The sequence below is a fragment of the Podarcis cretensis genome, assembly GCF_951804945.1.
Source record: "Podarcis cretensis genome assembly, chromosome: 11".
Lineage (NCBI taxonomy): Eukaryota > Metazoa > Chordata > Lepidosauria > Squamata > Lacertidae > Podarcis > Podarcis cretensis.
The window spans coordinates 52,948,815-52,975,679 of record NC_137180.1 but is presented as its reverse complement, the minus strand read 5'-3'; the positions used below and the strand labels follow the sequence as shown (position 1 = coordinate 52,975,679).

Sequence of the window (26,865 nt, the reverse complement as noted above, 5' to 3'; positions counted from 1 at the left end):
GTGGTCTATGAGGGTGAAAAAATTAGGTGATTTTCAAAAGCCACGGAAGGGGGGCATTTTCTTCCACGATGCTGTTTATGATCCTCACCCCTGGAGCAACTGACCTGTGTGGAGACTTGTTCTGCTACATAAGCACTGAACCACACGCACCCCATGGTGGGCATGGGTCGAGTGTGTGAGGGGCCTTGGCAGGTTGGCTATGGAGCAAGGGCCTTAGGTTGCCTATTGACCTGGACTCTGCAGTCATCATCTAAGACCCTTCTTTGTGTCTCCCCCATGAGATGTCTGGAGGGTGGCAACACAAGAATGGGCCTTTTTTGCAGCATCTGTGGAATTCCCTCCCCAGGGAGGTTCATCTGGCGCCTTCATTATACATCTTTAGGTGACAGGAGAAAACGTTCCTTTTCAACCAGGCCTTGAGCTGGTTGGTATTCTATGGCCCTTTAAATTTGTTTGTCTGAGAGGAGTTTTAACTACTGCATTTATTTTGTGCTTCTTATCCTGTGTTTTTATCTTGTGAACTGCCCTGAGATCTTTGGATGAAGGGAGTGAAAAATTTAATAAATCAAAAAAGTTGCTTCTGTAGGAGATTAGCTAGTTCTCCTGGTTGTATATGTTCTCCACAACCCTAAGCAGAATAGTCTTAAATCCTTCTCGTGTCTCTGGTTGAATGTGAGCTACGTCATTCCTTGCACATAAGCACACCATGCCAAAGCCAGTTGAGTTTTCCTTATGGGTTGTCATCTTGATATGATGATGACTCAGGTGTTCATGTTGCTGAAGGCAGTACCCAGGCTGAAGGGAGCCTGTCAAGGCTATTTCACTAGCAAGCAAGTTACATCACACCTGTATCATTGGCTCTGACTGGCCAGGCAATTCTTCCAGTCACTGGCCCACTGAAGGAATGGAAGGGGCAGAGAAATCATGGGAAATGCTGAAACAGCATAGAGTCTGCTGGCTAAATGTGGGTATGCATCTAATCCATACACTCTTTGCTTCCAGCCTTTATTTTTATGAAATATCGTATCATACTTCCTGTCCAGTGCCAATGACTGATGACTTCTCTACCTTGATCTCATTCTTTCTCGTCTGCCAGCAGTCTGGATTTCCTATCAGTTGTAACTCTCCTTTACACTGAGCCTAAGTTTTTGTTTCGTTTTTAAAACCCTAAGTTTCAACATTCTATTTATTTTTGACTCCGAACTCCATATTCTCCCACATTTGCAAGGGCAGAAGACAAGGGCCGACTAGCTTGCTCACCTGCCTCTCGATTATGTCAGTGAAAAAGTCTTGATGATAAAACCGGGGGACAGGTTTTCATTAACGCTCTGCAACAATTTCTTGTGCGGAACATGAAGAACAGATTGAGGGCCGGTGGCGATCCACGCAAAATCATGCAAGTTAAGGGCCACTGATGCTTTGTGAGCGAGAAATGCTGGTTTGTGTGAGGACCAGGCCATTCTCGGGATCAGGATGTGATGAAACCACTCAACGCTATGCAAAAAGCTCAACAAAGGGTCTCAGATGGTACAAACAGGCTTAGCTTTGTTTATCCCAATGAAGCTACTACACTGATATTTATATCCGTTCATAGTTACGCACATAAAAAGGCAGAAGGAAAACAAGTATTCCGCTGGGTATAAAATGTTATACAAATGGCATCTGTTTTAAGACATATTCGTTTTCAAGCAAGTTATCTCTGAATTTGATTACTTACAATAGCACACACACATACCCCTCTCTCTCTAAATGTAAATTTTGTTTCTTTTGTCCAATTCCATGGCCTAGACGAAACTTCCGGCCCTTCCAGTGTACACGCATCCGAACAGATACTCCAAGTACTACCAAAAAGGGCCATCGGCTTCCTATTACCTTTTGTCTGACAAGAAGAAACTCCAGAGTTTCTCCTTGTCCCGTTCACTTCATCAAAATCCAATAAAGGAATTAAATGAAGCGACACTATTATATACTGTTACCTAGATCTTGACCTAGTAATTGATTTGATATCCTTCTTGTCGTCGTCTAACTTCTTGTCTTCAGAAGATTTTGCGTCCTGAAGGTTTTCGTCTCCCTCGTCATCAGATTTGATTTCGGAGCTCCCTGAAGATACGCTTTGTCCTTGAAGGCCAGTTGGAATGCCTAGGTGGGACAAACAAGCAGATACACATTTCCTGGTAATATAACTTAAGCAAAGGTATTAAGGAATTTGTATGCACGTTCCTCAGAAGTGCAGCTACTGCTGTACTGTCTTTCCTTAACTGCAGAATTTCTTTTCACAAAGGGGGGTTTTAAGGAAATAGTGGTTAAAACTGGTTCCCCAGCTCTGATTTCGTGGCTCTGGTCTATTCTGATCTGCTTGGGAAGCGTTAACAATTTCAATGCCTACGGATCACCAGATTTAACCGCTTTAGAAACCATAATTGTGATCAAGCGCACACATATTTACAATCAAGGGCAAGCAAAGATACTAGGCGACGAGACAACAAGAAGATCTTTCAACAGCATTTTCTGAAGGAGAATAAATTTAGGACTATCTAATTTCTCTGAAGGGGTATTCTTAATTTATTTGGCTGCAAGCAGTCCTTCTCTACTGCACGGAAGTAAGTTTGTGGGGGGGAGGCTGGGGGTTGGAGAAAGGCCAGCTATTGACAAGACCAGATAACACAGGGGAATAGATTAACAGGGGGGGCGGAATTGTTGATAAGAAAGACTATTCCTTAATACACAAGGTGCTCACTAGGCAAGTCACCAAGTCCAATCCCCCGCAATGCAGGAAACTTTTGCCCAATGTGGAGATCAAACCCACAACTCTGAGATTAAGAGTTTCATTGAATATCTTCTGGATTGATGGTATCCCACTCAGAAACAGAGACTCTGTTTTTGTCCCAATCTCCTATTCATGTACCGTAAATTCTGCCAATGCCATCTTATTTGTGTCTGTATAAGTCATGATGCTGCCCTTCGTCATTTCATTGGCTATGGACCCCAAATGGGTGTCTAACAAATCTTTTAATTTTTTGCGGAGCCCCTTAAAACTGACTGCTCCTCATATTTTATCATCCTGACTTGATGATTCATCTCTGTACTGCTCCTGATTCCCCCCTCAAATTTAGGTGCCACCTAGCTTGAGTAATGCCCCCCCCCATGTTCTGATTTTTCTCCTTAGTCTTCCAAATTCAGTTCCCCATTCATGTTCCCATCCTGTTTTCTTTAATGTGTGTATTCAGATATACTAGAGTATTTTTTTGCAATCCCCACTGGGATAATATTCCAGTCCCCTGGTTGATGATCTGGCTTCCCCTTTCTAATTTAAAGAGGTACATTCAACAATGAGCAATGCTTGTACCCCTGAGTATCTGCATTGTGAAATTCTTTTATACCAGCGGCTATGAATAATGCTCAGTTTAAACTTGTAAGATAGCGGAGCCTGATGTTCAACTGGTTTCAATCAATAATTTGCGGGGGGTGGGGGACCTCAGGGTCTCACATTTCCTTGAAAAAAAACCACACCCTAGGTTTGCCTCTGTAAATAAAGTTTCTCTTTCTCCATCTTCTCCCCTGCCCAAGCGTATGGTGTGGTAGAATGAGGCCTTGTGGTTAGCTGTGGGGTGATGCAACTCTCCATGGCAGTCCCCACCACTGGGTGAATTAGCTCAGCAAAAGGGATAACAAGAGTGGACCAGAAAGGAGACTGTTTCTATTTGGCCTGCTTAGGGTGAATAGGAGCCCAAACATGGGACGTAATCACTTTCAGTTTACCAGCGATGAAGCTGAGCACGACATAAGGGCTTTGCCTGCCCACCAATCACTGACCCTTACGTCTGCTACAAACCTATACTGAGCTCACTAAGGTCTCATCCAAATACAACATCTGATGATTCCGAGGATAAACATATGCTGTTATAATGTTCAGGTATAATGGATTCTCCTTAAAACATTATATAAATTTATACGGTTTTCTGACCCCTGGGCTTCAAATCAGTTATATGAACATTTGCTGTTTTGCATAAACAGGAAGGAGGAGGCTCCACTGGAGACTGGATACATATTACAGTCCACTCACCCCCGAGACATGACAGTATTATGGAAACATTGTTACTCATGATGTATACACTCATTTTTATTTTATTAATCCTAAATTCACTGTAGGCTTGCGCTTCAGAAACATGCAAAGCCAACCAAACTGAGGCGGAAGAAATCTATGTGTACATAACGAGCAGTAATGGTTCATTGTGTTCCCTCTAATAATTGTTGTTGTTGGCAGATGTCTGTCTCAATAGACAATGGAGTGTGCCCCTGGGGGTGAAGTCAACCTGCTGAGGTAGCAGCACCGAAGTGACATCTTGGGGAGCAAGCCTGGGCAGTGTGTATGGAAGTTCTTGGTTGCCCAGAGGACAAGACCCTGCTCTTGGCCTTGCTGATGTGGTCAGAAGGAAAGCAGAGCAGCATTTAGTAGGAATCTGCCTTATACCAAGGTCCTTCTAGCTCACTCTGTCTGCTACAGCTCTCTAGAGTTTCAGACAAAGGCCTTTTCCAGCCCTATCCAGAGATGGACCTGGTACTTTTCTCATGCAAAGCTATGTGCTCAACAACAGAGCTACAATTTTTCTCGTTGATTGTCTGGATATAGCCTTGGCTCCAGTCAACTTCCATAATGCTGCTGCATAGGTATTTATCAATGTCACAGGATCCCACCCCCCACTCCCAAAGCACAGTAAGCACCTGGACCATGAAGACAATTTATTTGAAAGCTTGCAGATGTGGTAATACTTTAGGGTTCTCTGCATCACAGAACTACCAATTCTCTCCAGTAAACAGGCCTCCTCATTAGAGTGTTCCTGTAACTACATATCCTGTCTGCAAACAAACCCAAACTGTTTGTTTATTATATTTGCCTCATGCAGAAGCCCCTAGGCCAGGGATAGCCAACGTGGTGTTGCCTGCCAGATGTTGTGGACTACAATTCCCATGATTCAGGGAATTCTCGTCCATAGTATTTGAAGGCTAGCACACTGCCTACCTTTATTCTACGCAAAGCAAAGAAAACCAGATTTTAAAATTTGACAGCCAAATACAACTATTAATAGAAAAGAAAAGCAACTTCAGCCCTGGTACAATTACACCGAAACAAATGAACAAACATCTCCTATCCATGCAATAATCTGGTTAGCTGTTGCATCTAGCGAGTATTATGTTGCTATCGTTGGACTTGTATGTTTGAACTAATGACGAAGTCCAACAAATTGTTGCATCAACTTTAAAGGACATTGTTCGTCCAGTGGCAATGACAGTGCAACATTAAGGTCTACAGATACTGTGGAAAACCACACTGCAGGACTGCACACAGGTCTGCTAACACAACGGCGCAGGATTCAGTTATGGGACAAAAATGCATCACTCAGAGTCCGGCACTCCCTTACTCACCTCTGTATGGATCTTGAGGCTGGTTTAAGTCGGGAGATGTAGCAGACTGTACTGGCAGCTGTGGGACTGGGACCTGATTTGGCACGAGTGGATGGCTGCCGCGGAGGCCAACAGCATCCTCACGATGAGCCCCGACCTGTAACAGAAGAGCGGCAGGGAGGCGTTAATAGGAACCTGTTTGGGTGAAACAAAGGAGAGAAGCAGCAACTCCTAGAGACTGTACGGGGAGAGGCTGGAAAGAGACGTGGGCATTTAAGAATAATGCCAAGGTTCCCCATAGCGTTTCACTAGAGGGCGCCTGGGTACTGCTATAGGTACATACTCTGTATGTATATGCAAAAACACTTAACGCTCAGTAAGATGCTGTGCAGCACATTTAGTGACAAATACGGCAGAGGAGCTCAGGCAGGTAAAACGTCAAATTGCCTCTCCCAGGGTGCTGCAGCGGAGAGCACTGATTCGTACCCATCTGTCTTCTATCATGTCCGCCAACAGATCTGACAATTATCTTAATGCCCATATGCTTAATTGTGGGCTTCTCAATTCCCTCATTGCTATCAGAAATCCTGCAGGAATTTCAATTTGGCATCAGACTTTCGTTTTAGGGGGATAAGATTCTTGGGCCTGCCATTCCCCCCTCCCTTTCCTCCCCCCACCCCACTTTCGTAATGCCAGCTAAGCCTCTGACAGTGGGAGCCACTGAAGTTTTCTGACATTTCCCCCCACCCCCACCAGTTTGGAGCAAACACATATATCTATCTATGCATGTATAAAACACCTGGCTTTCCAAAAACTAGAAGCCCAGGCCCCACTCTCAATTAATCTTCACTGTTATGTCATTAACCACAGAATTTCAGCTCCAAAAGGGGCAGCTTTCTTTGCCAACGCAATGACTCTGGATAATATATCAATAAAGGTTTTATTAACCACACCAGTAATGCCATCATTGTAGGCATGATGGTGTCAGCATAATGGCACTACTGGCATTAATGGATGGGGCCAGAATAAGGGAGACAAAATTTCTGCACGCCACACTGTTGTTCAGTGCACCTGTGGGTTAAATCTGTTTTGAGTTTAAAGAAAAAGATACACAAGGACACAACACAGCCTTGCTATTCTAAGTGTGCAAGGAAACATATGAAATGGTTGCCTAATCAGATTGACTAGAAGTCTTATTTGTGCACCACTTCTGCTGCTGCTCTTACTGTCTACAGCGATGTACCTGAAACTATTAAGGTCCTGTACAAATATAAGAGAACAAGACAAGGATCTCCCTAATGGACCTATTAGGGAGGAAAGGGAATGAAGGGAAAAGAGAAAAGCTAGGGTGAAGAGACGCCTGCTAAGGAGTTGCTTAACGTCAGATGTGAGGTGGAGGGACATTCCAGGGGGAAGAGGGAGGAAGGGGAAAGGAACATAGGTGGAAATAACATAAGAGCCTGCTGGATCAGGCCAATTGCCCATTAGTCACACTGTGGCCGACCACTCACATGCAACGCCCGCAAGTAGGACCTAAGCCAGGCTTCCTCAAACTTGGCACTCCAGATGTTTTGAGACTACAATTCCCATCATCCCTGACCACTGGTCCTGCTAGCTAGGGATCATGGGAGTTGAAGGCCAAAAACATCTGGAGTGCCGAGTTTGAGGAAGCCATGACCTAAGCACAAGAACGCTCTTCTCCCCTCCAGCAACTAGTATTCAGAAAGCATTACTGCCTCTGACTATGGAGGCAGAGCAGAGAAAGCAAAACCGGTAACCTTAAGTATATCTAAGGGATTGGGGGAATAGTCCGGGAGTAGCACGTAGAGAAAGAAGACAAAAGGTTTTTTTTTAAAAAAAAAATCCCTCCGAGGGTAGCAGGAATGCAACTGCTGCTTGTCCACCTGATACATTTGAAATCTGCAGTTCCTGGGGACATGGTGGCCACTGGATGCACCACTGTGGGAAGGCCATGGGCCAGAGGAACAGGGCCACGGAATCCTTTGAAGGAATGCCCATAGCACCATGAAGATGAGATAATGAAGATTACATATTCCTGTGAAGCTGTTCTTCCTCCATGCAATTACCACTGTGAGACGGGGAGAGCAGGGGTGAGTCCACTGTCCCCTCCCCTTCCATACATCCCCACTCCGGCAGCCCCCCTCCACGTGTTTGGGGCTCCACATCTGCAATGGGGAAACTTTTCTACATGAGTAGGCTCCTGGCCTGATGAGGGTACTAAACCAAGTGAGGAGGTTAATCTCTGTTGCAGATGTCCAGCCCCCAACATGTGGGGCACCGCAGAGATGGCGAAAGGGACATGAGGGAGTGGGTAAGGTCATATGGTTCACCCCTCAAGTAATGATAAGCGTGTGAGGCTGGAGAATGACTGAACAGATCACCTTGCAAGATCAGGAATCTCAAAAGGTGGTAACAGCAGAAAACGAAGCTATGAAATGTTGAAATTAAGTGAGGAGATAGTCTTAAATTTATTATGATACTTAGAATGGTTTACACCTTGAAATGCAATTGCTTTTATTCCAGACATTCCTTTTCAGTCAGGAATGGTTTCATCTTACTGTATCGGAACCCTGTGGGTCCACACAATATGGCATTTTGAGTCTCTAATGGTATCATTCACTGATCAGAATTTGCAGAGATTAAGAACAAGGAATGTTTCTAATCAGGCCTACGAGACAATATAGCCTAATTGTTACCAGGAAGACTGAAAGACAGATTAAAAAGAATTCTGCCAAAGCCAAGAAGAAGAAAAAGAAAAAGCATGGTATACTAGGCATAACTTTGCTAATCCACAATGACTATAAATGACAATTCTCCATTGATTGCATTTTAAAATTATTAATTTCAAGGTAATGGCCCTCTTATCTGGAGGACTTCCACAAACAGGAGTTATATGCAATAATCCCCAACTGGGGAGCAAGAAGGCACTGTAGAGCCTAGAATGGAGTCCAAAGATTCTACACTTGTTACAAGATGGCAATGAAGAAGCAGAAGCTGCTGGCCAAATCCTGCCCTTAGAGAGTGTTGCCTGGCCCCTTAGTTGCCAACCTAGAGGAAATGTCTCTGACACAACAGAACTTGCTTGCACACCTCTTTAGGGAATGGGGGCTGAAGGAATAACAACTCTCTTAATTCCTTAGACTGGCCCTTCAGAAATATTGATTGCTGACTAGGGTTTTAAAGAGGCTTTGAAATAAACGGCAAAGTGAAGGATTTTTAACAAATCTCAAAGATTTAACCGAGTCCTATTGCCTTGGGATTGTATGAGAATGTAGCCAACTACTGTTTTTTCCATGGACAAATGCAGTTCAGGCACTGAAGGCAATAATCTGTTTTCATTCTTGGGTGGAGTTAATGTAAGAGTTATAATGATTTCATCTGGGTCTATCATGTAATGAGAGAGAGAGAGAGAGAGAGAGAGAGAGAGAGAGAGAGAGAGAGAGAGAAGGCACACATATTACCATGAAAATGGAGCAGATCTTTCCTGGCCACTGTAAAGAGATTAATATATTTTGAAAGATCTCCACCAAATTAAAAAATCCCTGCTAACCCATGTCCAAAATTTGGGAATAAACAACTGAGAATGTCACTTCTGGACATCATAGAACTCTACAGTTCTATGATGCTATGATTTCTAGCTGTCATATGCAAGAACAATTTACACTGGATTTCCACCAAAGAAAAGTTCAGGGTTTTTTCCATATTTTTTTTAAAAACACACAGACAAATGGACTGTAGCTTCTGAGTAAATGTGAAAGGGAGACCAGTTGCACTGTAAGAGCTACCAAATTGATTGTGGCAAGAAGCAGCATGGAGAGCTGGCAAGTTTGTATGAATAAACAGCTGTATAACGTTAGGCTAAAATGAATAAGCACATTTTAAGAGATGAAGTATTGGGACAAATCCATGCTCCACTGATGTCCAAGACCATGGATGAATACTGAGCACAGGTAAGCATTTGCTCTGACCAGAATTTGGTATGTCTGACTTCTACTGAATCCTAAGACTATAGAACCCTTAGCCAAATAATGTTCAAAAGGACAAATGTGTGTGTGTGTGTGTGTGAGAGAGAGAGAGAGTGTGAGAGCACAGGGGCAGTGGCTTCTGAATATTCAGATTGAGCAAGCTGTCTGTTGATTACTGTCTATTGCAGCTGGAATGCAGTGCCACCCCAAACAATGCTTTGAACAGGAGCAAAAATCAAATTTCTCTCTGTGTGGCACAGGATAGAAAAGAGAGACTGAAAAGCTAATTTTTTAAAAAATCAAACATTCCTCATCCTCAGCATATACACACACATGCAACCTCAATCATTTGTCCTGTACTTATTATGAACAAATGAGGTAGAAAGGGGAAAGTATTATTTAGTACAACAATGGAGAAAGATAGGAGACTCACTGAGACATTTTCAAGTGGCATTTCCCTCCCCTGAATCACGTGGTGAGAATATGTAGCCAAGAAGCCACAGAATGAGAGAGGAAGACCTTATTCAGCTACTGGTTCAAAGCACAAATGTGAATATTCTGTGAAGCACTGATTGCTCCGTTTCTATGCAATTTGAGTGCGGTCCAGAAGGTCGGCCTGGGCATTGTCAAGCTGCTTGTAGCAGACCTTGAGGGCTTCCAGACGTTAAGAGCCCAATTTATTCCTGGTGAAATTCCAGTGATGGCAACAGAATTATGGCAAGGCCAGCTGGTGTAAAAGGATTCATTCAATCCCACTCTGGGTTCGTAACCCTTCTTCGTCTATGTGCAACTATAGCAAGCTGCTTTATGCAACATCAGACCAGTGGTCCATCCAGACTAGAATTAGCTACTCAGACTGGCAGCAGCTTTCCAGGCCTTCCTACCCAATAACATTTTGCTGATGATGATGCAGGGACTTCCTGCGTGTCAAGCGTCTGCTCTATGAACGAGCACTTCTTTGATTATTATTCTATGGTTCTTCCTCTTTCTTCTACCTTCATTCTCAGGTAAACATGTCCTTGCAGGGACCAGAAGTATCCTAAGTCATCCTTCTGACTTATTTGCAATGTCCAAGCTAGAATCAAAACTATGGAATCAGTTCCCTTCTGAATTAATGCAAGGGTCAACAGTAATGTTGTTCAAGTGCTTGCTAAAAACGTCACTGATTTTCTCGACAGTACCAGTTGGCTGTGTTTCTTAATTTTAAGTGCACATTCATAGGATGACACTGAAGTCTTCCCAGTAAGGTTCATAGAACCACTGTTTTGTATATTCTTTGTGTTCGCTGGCCTGATCTTTGGAGCAAAACCCTGCATTATAAATAGGTTCAGTTTCAGTAACCTACCAATGAACCAAAGGAGCCATTCTGTTCTTGTTGTTTTCTCATTTTCAGCTTTTTAATGACATTGTACACATATGGAGAGTTCTAGTGATGAAGGAGCAGCACACTTTGATGCTCTCTAATAGTTCCCCTCCCTTTAAACAAGGAATGGGGAACCTGTTGACCTCCAGATGTTGCTGGCCTACAACTCACATAATCATCCCTGACCATTGGATTGGCCATTCTGACTGAGGCTGATGGGAGCTGGAGCACAGCAACATCTGGAGAACCACTGACTCCCCATCCCTGAAAGCTCTGGGTGTGAGGCAGCAGCCACTGTGCTTCCTACCCAGATTCTCCACCAGTTCTATTGCCTAGCCTGCAACTGCTATGGGCAGCGGGCTAGAGGACGAGGCGATGAGTGAAAGGGCATGTGCAGGATTGGAGTGCAAGGTAAAACAACTGGAGCTTTGCCCAGAGGCTTGGTATATTTAATGGAACTACCCCAGGCAAGAATCTCAACCTCAACCTGCCCTCTTTTCTTCCACGATCTCCAAAACATTTCCTTGTTTTATGGTAACCTGAATGCTAGATCCAGAGCAAAATAAACTAAAATTGACAAGGTGTGCATAATTTAATCTGACGGCAGAATTGCTGTGGAATCAAGAGAAACATATGCACGCTTAACTTCTATTGCCATCATTGGGATATGAGCAGCAAGATTTCAATTTGGGCAGGAAAACTTTCTCTAGATTGTGGTTTCTTGGCACACCCACTGGCTACCTCCCTGAATGTGGATTTTCTACTTGCCTAGAGTATACATGGCTCTGTACACGGCTACATCTGTACAAGCAGGCACAAAAACCTCATTCACATTAAACTGTTAAGTATACATATTTGATAGATGAGATCATCCCCTCCCACCCCCCACCCAGTAAACACGGAAAGAAAAGTTGATGTATTCTCACTGTAATCAGACACCCATCGACACAGAAAACTGTTTTGGTGTCTTTGAATCGTAATCTCCCCGTGAAATATCAATTATACCTGACAGGCTCAGAGTGTTAAATTCCAGTTTCAATTACCCTGCCAGTATCTGTCATATCAAAGGAAGGCAAAATGTATTTGCTCTAACGTGGAAAAAAACACACCATTTAGCCCTAAAAGCGCATCTTTAAAAGTGGTAAGAAACACTCATCCAAATGTTAACTTTTATTGCACACAGATGGGCACTCTGAAGTTTGTGAATTGTGGGCAGCAGATAAAAGCTGCAAAAAATTAAAACAATGGAGGAAGGTTTCTTATGAAGTTATGAGAAGTATACCCTGCTGCTGCTTACAGTTAACTCTTTTCATACTGAGGGGCAGAACTTCAAAAGTTTTCTTACTTTTGAGGTATAATTACTTTAAAGAAAATTGAAACCAGTTCTCAAAAGAAAGCAAATGGGAGAAATTGGTGTATCTTCACAGCTTTGGAATTCTCAACGACAAACATGAGGCAAAAAAAAAGGGGGGTGCACATTGCACCTTTGTTTTCGTTTTTATAAAACTGTCTTAACACTGCAATCCTAACCAGAAGCAAGTGCTATTGAACTGAATGGGGTTCAATGTCCTCATGGAAATTCACGAATTTCTCCTAATACACACATTTTCGCAAAGCAATTTCCCATAAAACAGTGGTATTTTGTATGTTATTTTCACTAGCATGTATATTTCATCCGCCACTGTCCTAGCTTATGCATTTCTGTACACATTACTTGGCTGGAGAACTTCACTGCAAAATTCAGAGAACTGCGAATTTTGAAAGATTGGTGTGTTTTGGTTCTTGTACTGTTTCAGGAAGTGAGAATTAAGTAGGATTGCCTATAAAATCCGAACTGAAATGAATTTCTCCCACATCCCTACACCAGGTAAATTGCAGCCTAAATCTCATCGGATTAACGGATAACCAAATCTCCCACTACTGAATGCCACACAACACCTTGACCCGAATCAAAATTCTGTTACACTTTTTAGTAATCTAGAATTCAGAGTGGGTCTCGTACATTCATAATCATGTGAACAGATTGCCAATATTGTTTTGATGTATAGCATAGCCTTGGTGTGTTCAAGGTGGGCATCATAATTATATATGAAATAAAGGGCTGTCAGCGGCCACTAGCTATGATGGCCATGTTCTACCTCCACTGTCAGAGGCAGTACGCCTCTGAATGACATTTGCTAGGAATCACAAGTGAACTGAGTGCAGTTTGGCTCCCTATAGGGATCTGAATGGCTACTGTGAGAACAGGATGCTAAACTAGATGGGCAACTGGGCTGATCTAGTCCCCTCTCCCCACCCAAGAAACTTGCTTAAAAATTGAAAAACTCCACCGCTAGTTGGTCCTCAGAAAATGCATTACTTCACTAAGTTTTTTAATATGTTTTGGTCTAGGTTAATAGTGAAAATGTGTGAAACCGTTAAAGATTGATTGTCGCAGGACTGGAAAAGATTTTTTGCCCGAACTATTGGGCAGCCACTACCAATCAGGGGACGCATTACTGAGCCAGATAGATCAGTGGTCTGATAGTATAAAGGAGCGTCCTCTATATTGTATGCTATAACTGAATTGAGACACTTTGGAAAACCAGTTCTGGTCAGCCTCCTTTTCGTAAGAAAAATTGGGCACCTGCAATCAATGAAGATAGAGCTTGTCAAGCAAACAAAGCTGTGTTGCCAAAGCCGCCGTTACTGACTAATGCACGTTTGGAAGAATACAGCCAACCAAATAAAATAATGGCAGGTCCTTATGCACACCCTATTTAATACGTTTTAAATGATGACCATTTTAAAAAAAGAATCCAATTAGAAGTGTTAACGAAAAGGGCAAGGAAAGATGATGGCAAGCAGTCCACAAGGTGATGTGTGTTAACATGAGCCCAACACTGTCAAAATGCATAAGCTGGATGGAAAGCAGGTTTGTGCACAGCTCTTATAAACTTCCATGGCTAAGGAAAAAGGGAATGACGAGGGACACTTCCAACAGAATCGGGTTCTCACACTGTGTGTGCATGTTATTGGTCCGAATTATTCACTCTTATTTAACTGTGCTCAAAGTCTTTCATCTCCATGCTATACAATAATAGTTTCCATATGACTGGTGGCTTAGCTATAAATAAGATCAAAAGCAAAAGAAAGGATTTCATAGTAACCCCGGGGGGGGGGGGAGAGGGAGAGAATCAGTATGAGCAGCATTAAATCAAGAAAAAATAGCAAAGTTTAACAGTTTTCTTTTTAATACAGAAAAGTACCACAGAGTAATAAGCAGCTTTCCAAACAGCTTATGAAAAAGGCATTCTGCAAGTGGTCGTCATATGCAAAATCCATTTAAACGTAACCAAAAGTGGCAAAGCAGAAGTTTGGCTTTCAAGAGAGAGCGCGCGAAAGAGAGAGAGGTACAGTGCCACGTCTTAAGTAGAGGGAGCAACCAGCTATAAACAAGGGAAGGGGGAGTTATTTTCATGTTTCTGCATACTGTAAGAGAAGACAATATGGCAGCACTCCACACATTTTTCTATGCTCTTCCTATTCTGTTCTTTTTTAAAAACGGGGGTGGCGGGGTTGGATAATCTAGCATTATTATCATTATTATTGAAAGAATTGCGACATTGCTCAACTCGGGCCCATGAGCTCCGCACAAAAGGAAGTTTTATTTGGCTTCACATGTCCACTCAATGGGAAGAGCCAACTTCTCAAACTAATTTTCTTCTAGAGATACAAAAACAACAATGCTAAGATCCATCCCCTACTGGACAAACAGATGTTAATAATCCACGGGAGGGGATGCAGTTCCTTTGTGCCTATAGACGGCTAACACATGCACTTTTGCAGCGTTTTAATACATCTGAGGAAATTTCTTGCCCTTTGGGAGGCTATCTTATGGGGACTGCTGCCTCTTTCTCCCGCAGCAGTCACACACTTACTCCTCTCCCTAAGCACCTAAATTGGCTGATTTGGCATTCTTTGTTTAACTCACAAGGTGGAAAGGAGACCGCGGTGCTTTAAAATGTGAATCGAGCAAAGCATGGGGAGCAGCGATCACCGCTGCCAATGAAATAAAGTCAGCAATGATTTCCTTCCTACGGAGATGATTATTCATTTTACATACTGGCTGAATTTGGAGACGCTCAAGATCCAAAAGCTACGGGATTAGGAATATTAGTGTTTAGCTGTACGTAATGGCCCTGCAAGCGCAACCCACAGAGTCAAAATAAACAGTGAAATGGGGTAGGCTGGATGCCTTATTCTTAAGGAAGAGAAGAATATCTTTCAAGAGACACATGCAGCTAGCCCAGTCTCTCCCTCTTTCTTCCCCACTTGCTTCTAAGCACCTGTTGAATGGTGACCTCAACTCTACACCTCAAGATTCAGACGTTTTACAAAACAGCTTTTTAAACAAAAGACAGCTGTTTCTCATCTACGCTACAGGGGAAATAGAAATCAGGGCAGCGCTGGAGAAATGTTACCCAGAGACTTCCTATTCTCCAATAACTTTCACACACCCAGCTGCACAATGGAGCCATCCATGTGTGGAAAAGCAGGGAACACAGGCTAATGCTAAATTAAAACGTGGAAACCAAATACTACTGTTTTAACAATACACCTAATTAGTTAGTTTCAAATGAATGAAGCCATTGTATTAGGTTTTTGGTTTTTTAAGTGTCATTTTATATAATGTCTGGATCCCCTGCTATCACTGTTATACTAACCATCAACACTACAGTTCAAAAATGATTTTAAGTGTGGGATATAATTATACAGAATTTGTAACGCTCACAAAATTAGATAGGCTCAAACGTTATATAAAATGATTGGCTGCAGCCCCTTTTTAAATGATTCAACAAGATGTTTTATTGTTTGTGAAAGAAAACCTTTTTTTCAATTAAAAAAAAACCAATGTCACAATACCTTTTTGCATTATTGTGATAATGCTAAATGTGACAAGAGTTAAGCAATGTATTCCTTTTACTTAGTAAACAAGGCACAGCCTTTAAGATGATTTTAAGTTGTTCCCCTCTTTTGATACAAATGCCATAAAACAACTGCTACTTTATTTCCTAAGGGCGGAAAATTCCATGAGTTAATCTAATTTGGATGTTTAAAAACACACGGACAAGCATGTGGTCTTCCTGTGTGCGATCATGTGAAGCAAACAGGCAAATTGACAGCAGTATCCCCCAAACATAGGAGGCTGGATCCAAACGTGCCTTTTCATGAATGAAATGCACCCTTTTGTTTGTGGAAGGGGCTTGAATGCAGTGGAATGGAAAGTTAGGGGTAAGGGATTTTTTGTTGTTGTTGCTGGTTTCCCCTTCTCCCTTGCAGCGCCTCCTGTGCTGTTTACGAAAGTTCCACAACCCACCAGCACAGATTTTTAAGGATGCAGGGATAAGATGCAAGAGCAATCTTGGAACTCCACTCACAGAATTTTCAATCGACATAATAAGCTGTTTTGCACATAAAACTACGGCTTACTGCAAATGTACAGGTTCCTCCTCTGGTCCTGCCGCTCTTGGTGCACTGCCATCAGGAAAGCCATGGTTTGGCTTAGTGTGTTGTCTAAACCTGGGCTTGTGGTTTGTCATTCTCCATCAGTAGTTGCCAGGACTTGTTCTAGGACTTACAGCTTGTGGTTTGTCCAGAGGAGGCCAACAAAGAATCTGAGTTTGGACAACATGCTAAGCCAAACCATGGAAGGATCAGGCTCACAGGAGAAACGAAGCAGCTGCAATCCATTTGTGCTAATCCCGAGACTCGTTTAGTGTTATGTGACTTAGTTCACAGCAGGAGGACTGGGGAAGGAGAGTGGTGGCTGCAATCTCATCCCTGGGAAGCCCTCAGATTTGTGTGTTATAGCATGAAGCCATAGTTTGGCTCAGTGTTATGTGCAAACCAGCTCTCTGCTTCTGCAACTCAACATTTGTTGCACGGGGATGAAAAACATATACCTCACAATTCCACTGCTAGTGTTATCATACAAATGCCACTTTGCCAAACTCTCTTTAAACATCTCTAAACAAAATCGTCCAATATTCGTACAGCGGCAGGAGCTGTCCGAAGTCAGAACAACGGCTGCCGATCATGTCAAAAAAGGTGTTATCAGTTTGCTAACTACAATATTCTCTTTCTTTAGTGGATTTCCCCCCAAAATATGGTGTATTTTTCTGGGCCAGCCAATTTTATATTTGGGTGTATTTGAAGCCCTATTTTCACAGCGTGTCCTGTGCAATCACAGACAAACATCCATGTTGCAGGTAGATCAGTTTTTATGTTACAGAGACTACAAAGCAAAGGCCTGGACAACCTGGGTGCACCTAAATTACAGTGGTGCCTCGCAAGACGAAAAGAATCCGTTCGCGACTCTCTTCGTCTAGTGGTTTTTTCATCTTGCGAAGCAAGCCCATTGACGGCTTAGCGGATTAGCGCTATTAGCGACTTTTAGCGGCTTATCGGATAAGCGGATAAGCGGCTTAGAAAAAGGGGGGGAACGCAGGAACTCGCAAGACATTCTCGTCTTGCGAAGCAAGACCATAGGAAATTCGTTTTGCGAAGCACCTCCAAAATGGAAAACTCTTTCGTCTAGCGAGTTTTCTATCTTGCGAGGCATTCGTCTTGCGGGGCACCACTGTATTTCAATGACTGAAGACTCTCAGAACACCTTATCTCAATTCCTGTGATAGTCTCTTTCAAAAGTCCTCACCTCTTGTATCTGATGACAGGGAACTGTTCTAATTCCCACTGGAGAGAGAACTTGCCCAGCAGAGGGAAAGATAGCATTTTAAGAATCTTGACATATACGGTTCGAATCATTTGTTTATCTAGTCCAGTACTGTCTATGGTGGTTGGCAGTGGTCTCCAGACATATACGGTTCAAATCATTTGTTTATCTAGTCCAGTACTGTCTATGGTGGTTGGCAGTGGTCTCCAGGGTCATAGGCAGAGGGTTTTCATATTGGCCTCGTTTGCACAACACAGTAAGCCCTAGTTAATGGTTCACTGTATACACACTGATCTCGTGAGCTATGATCCTCTCTGCTTGCACCCTGGAGAAACAGAGCATCATCTCTGGCTTTGCATTACGACCAAAGAGCACCATGGCTAGAAGTGGTGGTTTGGAGTGGGGGGAAAACACAATGCCCAGTTCAGACATAATCTGAGCCAGGGATGATGGTTTGTTGCTCCTGCACAGAAGTGGAGATGAGAAAATCTGGCTATCCCATTTTATGTTGCGCAGTGGAGGAGACAGAATCCTGTCCTGGAAGGCCAGCTGCTATAGGCCAGAATTAAGAAGCTAAAAGAGTCGTGCTTTGGGGGACTAGTGGGCTGCTTTCTTTCAGGGGGGAAAACAGACCAACTTATATGAATGAGTCTTTGGCCTGTAACTCCTGCAGTCTTTCTGAATGGCCTTAAGTTAGTTAAAGTTTGTTGAAACAGTAAAAATCCACCATCTAATGATCTCTTTGGAATCCCATGCCTGACTCTACTACCAAGGTTAAAGGAATATCATTTATTCTGATGAATGGAAGTTTTCACTTGAGATTGTTACATAGATGCTGGTTGGCCATCTGCCAGGTGTTCTTTACCTATGGTTCCTAGATTGCTGGGCCCTGCACCAGATGACCTTTCGTGGTCCTCCACAATTCTATGAATGCACTGCCATCAATGTACATAGGACTGCTTTTAGAAATTCATAAACAGAAAAGGAGGAAGGCAGGTCTCTAATCTAAATTTGGACTGTGGGAGCGACAACACAGGTGAGAGAGAAATGGAAGAGCAAGGGATGAATGTAAGGAAATGCAAAGATTGCAAATGGTAACCTTGATTACTACGGCCGAAGGGGAGTATTTAAGAGGCTAAGGCAAAAGCTTCATGGAAAAGGTGAGTTCCAAAGATGAATCAGCAGCGGCAGGAGAGAAACAGCACTGCACACATGCTCTCCCTTTTATTAATATTATAAGCTGTTGTGGTTTTTCTTCCCATGAGCAGTAGAATTCATATAGGAGTGTGTGCTGGTTATTTCATAAGAAAAGACTTCTGGAAACTAACTTGCGTTCTGGACCGCGTCTCAGATTACTTTAAATGTACCCCCTTCCCCACATCACCCGCCCCCCAAAAGGTACAAAGCTGACAAAGGAAGGTGTACAGTGGGCAGAGCAGCTCCCAGCAGCACATTCTGAACAAGTTTCCGGTCCATACCTCCCACTGCTACTTTATTTACTGCAGCTGGCCAAAGTTTTATAGCCTGTTTCATGTATTAAAATTCAAATGTGGAAAACATTACCAGTGTCCTCCTTGATTTTTTTTTTATTATTTCTCTCCTCCCCCCCCCTTTCAACTTCCTTTTCAGTGTGGAATGTATCAAATGGTCAAAGGCTAACTTAAGACTGACTCTACTCAAAAACTATTTCCTTTGTTCTTGGTGTTTTTACTTCAAAATTTAGACCAGTTTTCCAGAAAGAAAATAGCAGCCCTGATGCTTTCTCACAAGCAACAGTTTCAGACAGTGAATAATGCTGTCTACAAACTACCAGAAACTGGGGTTCTCTGCCCCCTCCTGCAAGAGGAAACAAAGAGTGGCATTTGCAAAGCCTTCACTGGCTTGTCTTTGGCGGAGGTTTTTCTGTTTTTTGGTCATGTTTCCAAATGAAATTGCCTGCCCGTCACTGGTGTTACTGTGTTAACTGTACTTTGTGCCTGAGGTTCATTTATTATTTTATAAATTTCGCATAAGCAAACAGGAACTTGAGATCAGCGGCAAAATCAACACACGAGTTTCATACTTTACATGCTGCATAATCACCATTTGATAAAGAAAGCAAACAAACCAGAGGACAAATACCTGCTCTTTCATTGCAGGAAGCCAAATTCAAGGGTCAGATATTTCCATCAAGAACTATATATGCCGAGCTGACATTTCTGGCCGCCCTCCCCCCGCTCCCAAGTCTTTCCTTAGCTACATCTGGCATATAAGAGAGAAGTACATATTTATGGAACAACTCTCTCTGAAGTGATGCCCTGGGTGCATGTTGCATCAGTTTAACATATGCAAAGCAAAAAAGGAGAGAGAGAAAGAAAAGCTACCCAAGAAGTGGGGGGGGGGGGGGCAGGGCAGAGAGAGAGAGATGGAACCTCTCCTCTCTCTCTTGATTGAGAGCAGATATACAGGAATAGTTGCAAGTCACAGATCTGGCTTTTAATAGAGCCAGATTTCTTCATTAAAAGCAGTATTGTTTAAACACGATGCGGTATGTGTTTGTGCATGGAATCACTTCGTACAAACCCAAATCTTAAGATCCTATGTATCCCAGGGGAACCTAATACATCACCAGAGGGCAATCTAAAGTACAAACCAGAATTTCCTTTTTTTGTGAATTCTCAGCAACTACGATACAGAAACAAAATCGTGCCTGGTTCATGATATTTTTTATTGGGGAAAGTCAGGAATGAGGATGCTGAAAAAGCATCTTTCCAGCTTCCTGGTCTAGTGGGTAGACTATTTCAAGCAAGCATTTATGTAGTTATCTATAAATTCCTATGGTCTACTTCTAGCCTTTAATAATACAGTGCTCAAAACACCATTGCTTTTAACTTTACTTTTAAGAGGCAATGTCTGCAGAGTTCCTTTGTTCAAATGGTCCTTCTCTCCGCATTTTTAATGACAAACAAAACTCAGTGGTAATAACTGCCATAAATCCACTGCCTTTCATCTTGATTTGAATGAGGAGGCTGGCTACATACAGCAACACTGATTTGTAAGCATTAAACCTGGGCAAAGAGTAAGAATTTAGCCAAGAGCAGCTGGTCCAAATCACATGTTTTTAAAGGGAGAACTGGAATAATGAGTTCTGAATGTAGCCCAGTGCTGTTCTGTTAATACACTATAATTCCTTGCAGAGAGTTAGTCCCGACATTTTTCAGTGCTGTCCCTAAACTGCTAAGATGCTACTTCACAACCCAATACATGCTTCCCCTGCCTTTCTTTTTGGTGTATAATCTGGACATGGACTTCTGGCCAGAGTGATAGATCAAACTGGTCCCTATTGTAGGATCTTCTGGGCTGGCTTCCCATTTTGTCAACACTCGTTTAGAACTCTCAGCAGACAGGTCAAGTGAAACACATGCAAATTCTCTGGGACTGAGTACAGGAGTAAGTGCACAAGAGATTGCAAACCATTCCATTGGACACGTTATGTTAGTTATTTCAGAGCTGTAGAGTTTTACAATGATGTTTGCATGTGCCTTATTATTCATCATAAAGGAAGAGAAATTTAACCATGGCAAGATAACCATAGTCTTCAGAGCTTACTGAATCAGATGCTCCTTGTCTGGAAAATATCAGCAGTGCAGTTTCTACCATGAAAGCCAGATTAAAATAAATTGTTTAAAGGAAATTGACACATTTGGATCCAAAACACGAAGCTTGGAGAGCTATGATGGAAGAATGGAATCATAGATTTTTCTGGCTCCTATTAGATATGGCCTCAGGTAGAACTCAGGTCACAATTCATAAATACATAATACTGAAGTAGTTTGCCTAATGGACCTAATTAACTGATGTTTTTGTTTTCTATCAAATTAAGTCTCCCCTCAATGGGAATGAACTGTGAGCAGTACATTTTTCAGGGGTGAGTACCTAGTTTCTGCAATGAAAAAGCAGGTGTGCTTTCTTAAGACATTTGATTGCTTTTATTGTCAAATGGTGATTAAGCAGCACATTAATAATGAATCATTGTGTTGATTTTGCCATGGAACTCAAGTTCCTCTTTGCCTATATGAAATTCATAAAACAACATGTATTTATGGGATGAACCAGACAGTAGACTCTACCGCAGTTTTTGCTTTCTTGTACATCTTTCAACCAGACCCCAAAACCTCACAGGATGTTCCTTGGGTTTCGACATGGGGAACTCTATCAACTACCTTTCAGCTTTTCGTATATGTGCTGCCAAAGCGAGCACAACTACCTTTCGGCTTTTGTACTAAAAGGCAGATTTCCGGCTGTAACTAAATTTTCCACAACATTCTCAGCAGCAGCTACTTGCAACAAATCTATCTTATTCAGTGTAAAAAGTGACCATTCAGTCATTTGGATGGTTTTGACAGATGTGAGATTGCTGGTTAGTTCATGTCAGTAACTGTAGTGCAATTTTGTACCTGATTTTAATTATACTTGGTTTTATTCCAGTTATGCTGGAGATTGTTTGACTGTCTCTGACAGTCTGCAAACTCTTTACTGTGCATTGTAATGGTCAATTGGATGAACAATAAACCAGAACTTGACTTGACAAACACCAAAATGAATGGAATCCAACATTGTGCTCCTCCGAATGCTTCATCAGCAAAAGCATTTCATCTTGCCAGACAGAACGACCCCTCCTCTCCTGTTCCCATGATGTTCTAGGGTTTCTCCTGACCCCTCCTCAATCTAATTTCAGGGAGCATGGGGTGGGGGAGTCCCACTGAAGAAGCTGAAGTTCCTGCATGGGTTTCTGCTGATGGGATTCATTAATTGAATACCACCCAATGGTATTTATGAAAGTTGGCACAACCAGTTTAGTCTCATCTTATAAAATGGTTTTATATTTGCTGACTGTCAACATCAAAGTAGTAATTATGATTGCCTGAGCTGAGCTTCTATACATTCAACCACTGATTAGCTTGAATAATAGAATAGAAAGATAACACAGAAAATAGTAACTTTAAAAATTATTCACAATGAAAGTCAATGCAGACATGGGAATCTGTAAGAGGAGAAGGATTCCTGAACGGAAGGGAGTGGAGGAACCAGATTTAGACAGTACTCCTATAACCACTCACCTGGGAGTAAGCCCCATTGAATTCAAACTACTCTTCAAGTGTGTAAAAGAGGGCAACCAAAATGATAAAGGGGCTCAAGCACTTCCTTATGTGGAAAGGTTACAACATTTGGGTTTTTTAGTTTGGGGTGGGCAAGACCAGTAAGAGAAAGCATGACCGATGTAAAATTTAAGCATGATATGAAAAAATTAGCTAGGGAAGAGGTTTTCTACCTCACTCATAACACTGTAACTGGGGTAACACAATGAAGATGAAGATCAGGACAGACAGTGCATATTGGCTGTAAACTTTAAAAGGGGATTGGAAAATTTCATGGAGGATAAGGCAGTATGCCTCTGGATGCCAGTTGCTGAGAAATACAAGTGTGATGAGTACTGTTGTGCTCAGGTCTTCCCCCTGAGTGCCACTCTAGAAAGAGAATGCTGGACTAGACAAGCTTTGGTCTGACAAGAGCAGAGTTCTTATCAGAATTGATGGACTAAGGAACTTTCCTTACCTTAAAAGAGTATTTCTCCTCACTACTTGAACAGGGTTGATGGATAAGGAACTGGTAGAAAGTTTTGTGCCCTAGCAGAAGCTGACACAGAAGCTAAACCTGAAGCAGCTTCATATCATGCTTTAACATTAGCTGAAGGACTGCTTGTTACAGAAGAAGTGGTCTTGGAGACTGATCACTGTTCTACCAACCTCAGTATTATCTACACCAATAGTCTTCAACCTTTTCAGATCTGGGCTCTACGTACATACATACATACATACATACATAGTGACCAACTTCATAATTTTAGCATATATTTGTATGGTGGCAGTACTGCTGTTGCTCTACACCAGTGTTTCCCAACCTTGGGCCTCCATCTGTTTTTGGACTACAACTCCCATCATCCCTAGCTAGCAAGACCAGTGGTCAGGGATGATGGGAACTGTAGTTCAAAAACAGCTGGAGGCCCAAGGTTGGGAAACACTGCTCTACACCTTAGGCTAGGCTGCAACCTAATAACAGGCCATAATGTGACAGCTGTAGATGAATGGTATCCTCACTGCCCATCAGCAGCTCCCCAGGGAATCTTTCCCAATTTAAACTGGAAATGCCAAAGTATTGAACCTGGGACCTTTTGCATGTAAATCACGTGCTCTACTATTGAGCTATGATTTTCCCCACTGTAAGAAGCCATTAAGAGAGAGGGACAAATAGTTTCACCATCACCACTCCCTGCTTCTGCCTGAAAAGCAGAGTGACAGCTATTCCACTATCTATTCTGTTCTGAGATGCATTTAACATGTAGGATATTTGCAGCAAAGTGTGTAGTTAAGTACAAACAAGATTCAGCACTTAGATGTAAAAAATACTGTATGAAAAGATTAATTACACCAACTAACAATAAATGTCCTGTCCTCCAATTCAAATTCAGTACTGAAGCATATGCCTAACGTAGGTTTGGTCTGAAATCACATCTCTTAATTGCCTTCAATATGTTGGCTTTGATGGCACATGGGGGGGAAAGTCTATGACATCAAACTACAGAAAGAGAGAAAATACACAGCAATATGGCAATAATTCCTTGATTTCTATGCAGACTGATGTGAACATGAGGAAACTCCAAAAACTGCAGTTGTGCAATAACTTTACGAGAACTACACAAAATAAGACAGAAAAAATGTGGGATGTTTTCAAGTTCTTCAAAACCCTTTACTAGGAGAGGTGTGAGGTGGGTGAGGAAAACCAAAAATGAAGAAATGTACAAAAAATACGCTGCTGTAGTTGCCAGGAGGTCAGCTTGTAGACTCCATTCAAAGATAGGAGGCTGCAGGCTGAACAAGAACCCCTGACCCTGACTGTGTGTGTAACAACTTGTCTAATTCAGAATTCTGGAGAAAATGAAAGCTCGCTATGAATTTCTGACAGATGCAGATTCAACTTTCACTAGCCTCTCAGTAACCAGCACAAGCATGGACTGCAGGCATGGGTACCTTGAGAGGGTAGAAAACCCCATCAGCTACCCATGAATGTCTGCTGGCTTCTGCTTGTGTAACATCAACTTTGCGTCCAATGAGGTGAACTGCAGCCCACGAAAACATATGCCATGATGAACGTTTGAGATGCCAAAAGATGCCTTCTTGGTTGCGCTTCCGCAGACTGTGCAAGTGTTAGTCCATCTAGCTCAGTACTATTTACACTCACTGAAAGTGGATCTCCAGAGTTTACACCCTCCCTCCCACCCTATCTGGAGATACTGCCGTTGGGAGATTTATCCTGGGACCTTCTGCAGGCAAAGCAGGCGCTCTGCCACTGAGCTGCAGCCCGTTCGCTAACTAGCTAACATAGTTAACCAACAGGGACTAACATGGCTGCCCCTATGGGAAGTACAGGGTTATAAGCAGTGGTAGGGTAGACACAGTGAAATTAATAGACCTTATGAACATAGGTCCATTAATTTCAGTAGGTCAGCTTTGAGAAGAACTTAGATACCACCCACTGTGCTTTTCCTTTGTACTTTCCCCCTGAATCTTGCATTCACACCGTCCAAAGAAAAGAGTCAAATGTTTTGGCCAAAGGTATCCTTGAGATAGCTAGCTAGCTAGCGATAGATAGATAGATGATATAGATATAATTAGGACTGAAGCAACAGGATGGCTTCCAACCAGATTTTAAAAGCATGAACAATGGTAATGGACTGGGTGAGAGCCAGTAAACTGAAGCTCAATCCACATAAGTGAGGCACTGTTAGTGGGTGGTTCCTTAGACCTGATGAATGGTAGGGCAACTGCTCTCAATTGGGTTACACTCCATTCAACCTGGGGATACTGCTGGATCCATCCCTTTCACCTGAGACTCAAGTGGCCTTGGTGGAGCAAAGTGCCCTCCGTCAGCTTCAGTTGGTGGCCCAGCTACCATCCATATGTTGACAGGGATAGCCTAACTTCTGGTGCCAATGCTTTGATAACTGTTAGGGTTAGATTACTATAATGTTTTATACATGGAGCTGCCTTTGAAGACAGTTCGGAAACTGCATCTGGTGCAGAATTCAACAGCCAGGCTCCTCACTGGGGCAAAAGTGCTGGTTTTGCCCCAGAAAAATCCAAAGTGCTGGTTTTGACCGAAGTGTTATCTGGCTCAGGACCCCAATACTTCAAGGACCCTCCCCATACAAACCAACCTGAACCCTACAATCATTATCTGAGGCCGTTTTCATGTGACCTCTCCACATGAGGTCTGGAGGGCGGCAACATGAGAACAGGCTTTTTCATGTGGTGGTTCCCCACTTGTGGAATGCTCTCCCCAGGGAGATTCACCTGGTGCCATTGTTACATAACTTGAGGTGCCAGGCAAAAACATTCCTTTTTCTCCAGGCCTTTGATTTTTAATTATCTATGGACTTTCTTGGTGGGTGGCATGTTTCAATCTTGTTTTTTTCAAAAATAAAATTGTCTTTTTTATTTTTAAAAAAATGCTGGTTTTTATGTCTGTCTGTCTGTCTGTCTGTCTGCCTGCCTGTATGTATGTATGTATGTTCCTTGCTTAAAATATTGTAAGTTGCTTTGAGTTGCTATTGCAAAAAGCAACTAATGAAGTTAATAAATTATAATGATATTAATAATAATAACAATTCAGAGAACGTTGATTCTACAACCACAAATATATGCAATATGAAAGCAATAGGTGTCTTTAAAACACATCCAGAAGAGGGCTAAATGGATCTGTATAATATGAGTATGTTTGAAAACCAATTAATTGCACCAACAATATTAGCAAGGTATCATGTTTATAAGCTCAGAATGGCTACATTTTGCCCCAGTTAAGTGCCTGATAAAAAAAAGAACAATGTAAAAAAAAATCCTAATTACTTCACTGTTGCTGTTGGTATTATTATTATTATTAAGAGCAGTGTTTAATCTTTATAGCTTACCATTAGCGAGTGTCTATTGGCTGAAAGAAGGCCTGTCCCATATCCTGACCCAAGACCTCCCATTGCTCCATTATGAGAGGGCCCTATTAAGCCATGCATGTCGCTATGACTACCGGGCATGGCAGTTGAAGGCCCCACTGCATGATTCCGGAGAACATGAATAGCATCATCCAGTCTTTCCAAGCGGTCTTCAATCCGGCTTTGCTGTTTGTTTATGAAAAACAAATCAAGAGAAGCATCAGCAAATGTGAAGGGCCATTTAATGCTTGAGACAAAACCCACAGAGATTAGGAACCCCACACTTAAAAATAAAATAAAATTCTATTGCTTCATGCTGGCAGGGGAAGGGGGAGAGATGGGCTGCTCCTGAATGTGCATTTACATTATAGACACA

At 42.4% G+C, this 26,865-nt stretch overlaps 1 protein-coding gene across 19 annotated transcripts in view; it reads right to left on the bottom strand.

The window, feature by feature from the left end:
* TCF4 (transcription factor 4) overlaps positions 1–26,865 on the bottom strand; it is a 344,984-nt gene that overhangs the window by 11,459 nt on the left and 306,660 nt on the right. For 15 of the 19 annotated variants that reach the window (XR_013843351.1, XM_079994854.1, XM_079994843.1 and 12 more), the window contains 3 exons: positions 26,472–26,675; positions 5,425–5,560; positions 1,977–2,139 (listed from right to left, as the gene is read on the bottom strand). Coding sequence is in view for 18 of the 19 variants with exons in the window: in XM_079994854.1 (XP_079850980.1) it covers positions 1,977–2,139; positions 5,425–5,560; positions 26,472–26,675 (503 nt within the window). In the remaining variant the exon portion in view is untranslated. The remainder of the gene's footprint in view (positions 1–1,976; positions 2,140–5,424; positions 5,561–26,471; positions 26,676–26,865) is intronic. The other 4 variants (XM_079994852.1, XM_079994851.1, XM_079994848.1 and 1 more) reach the window with 1 other exon arrangement.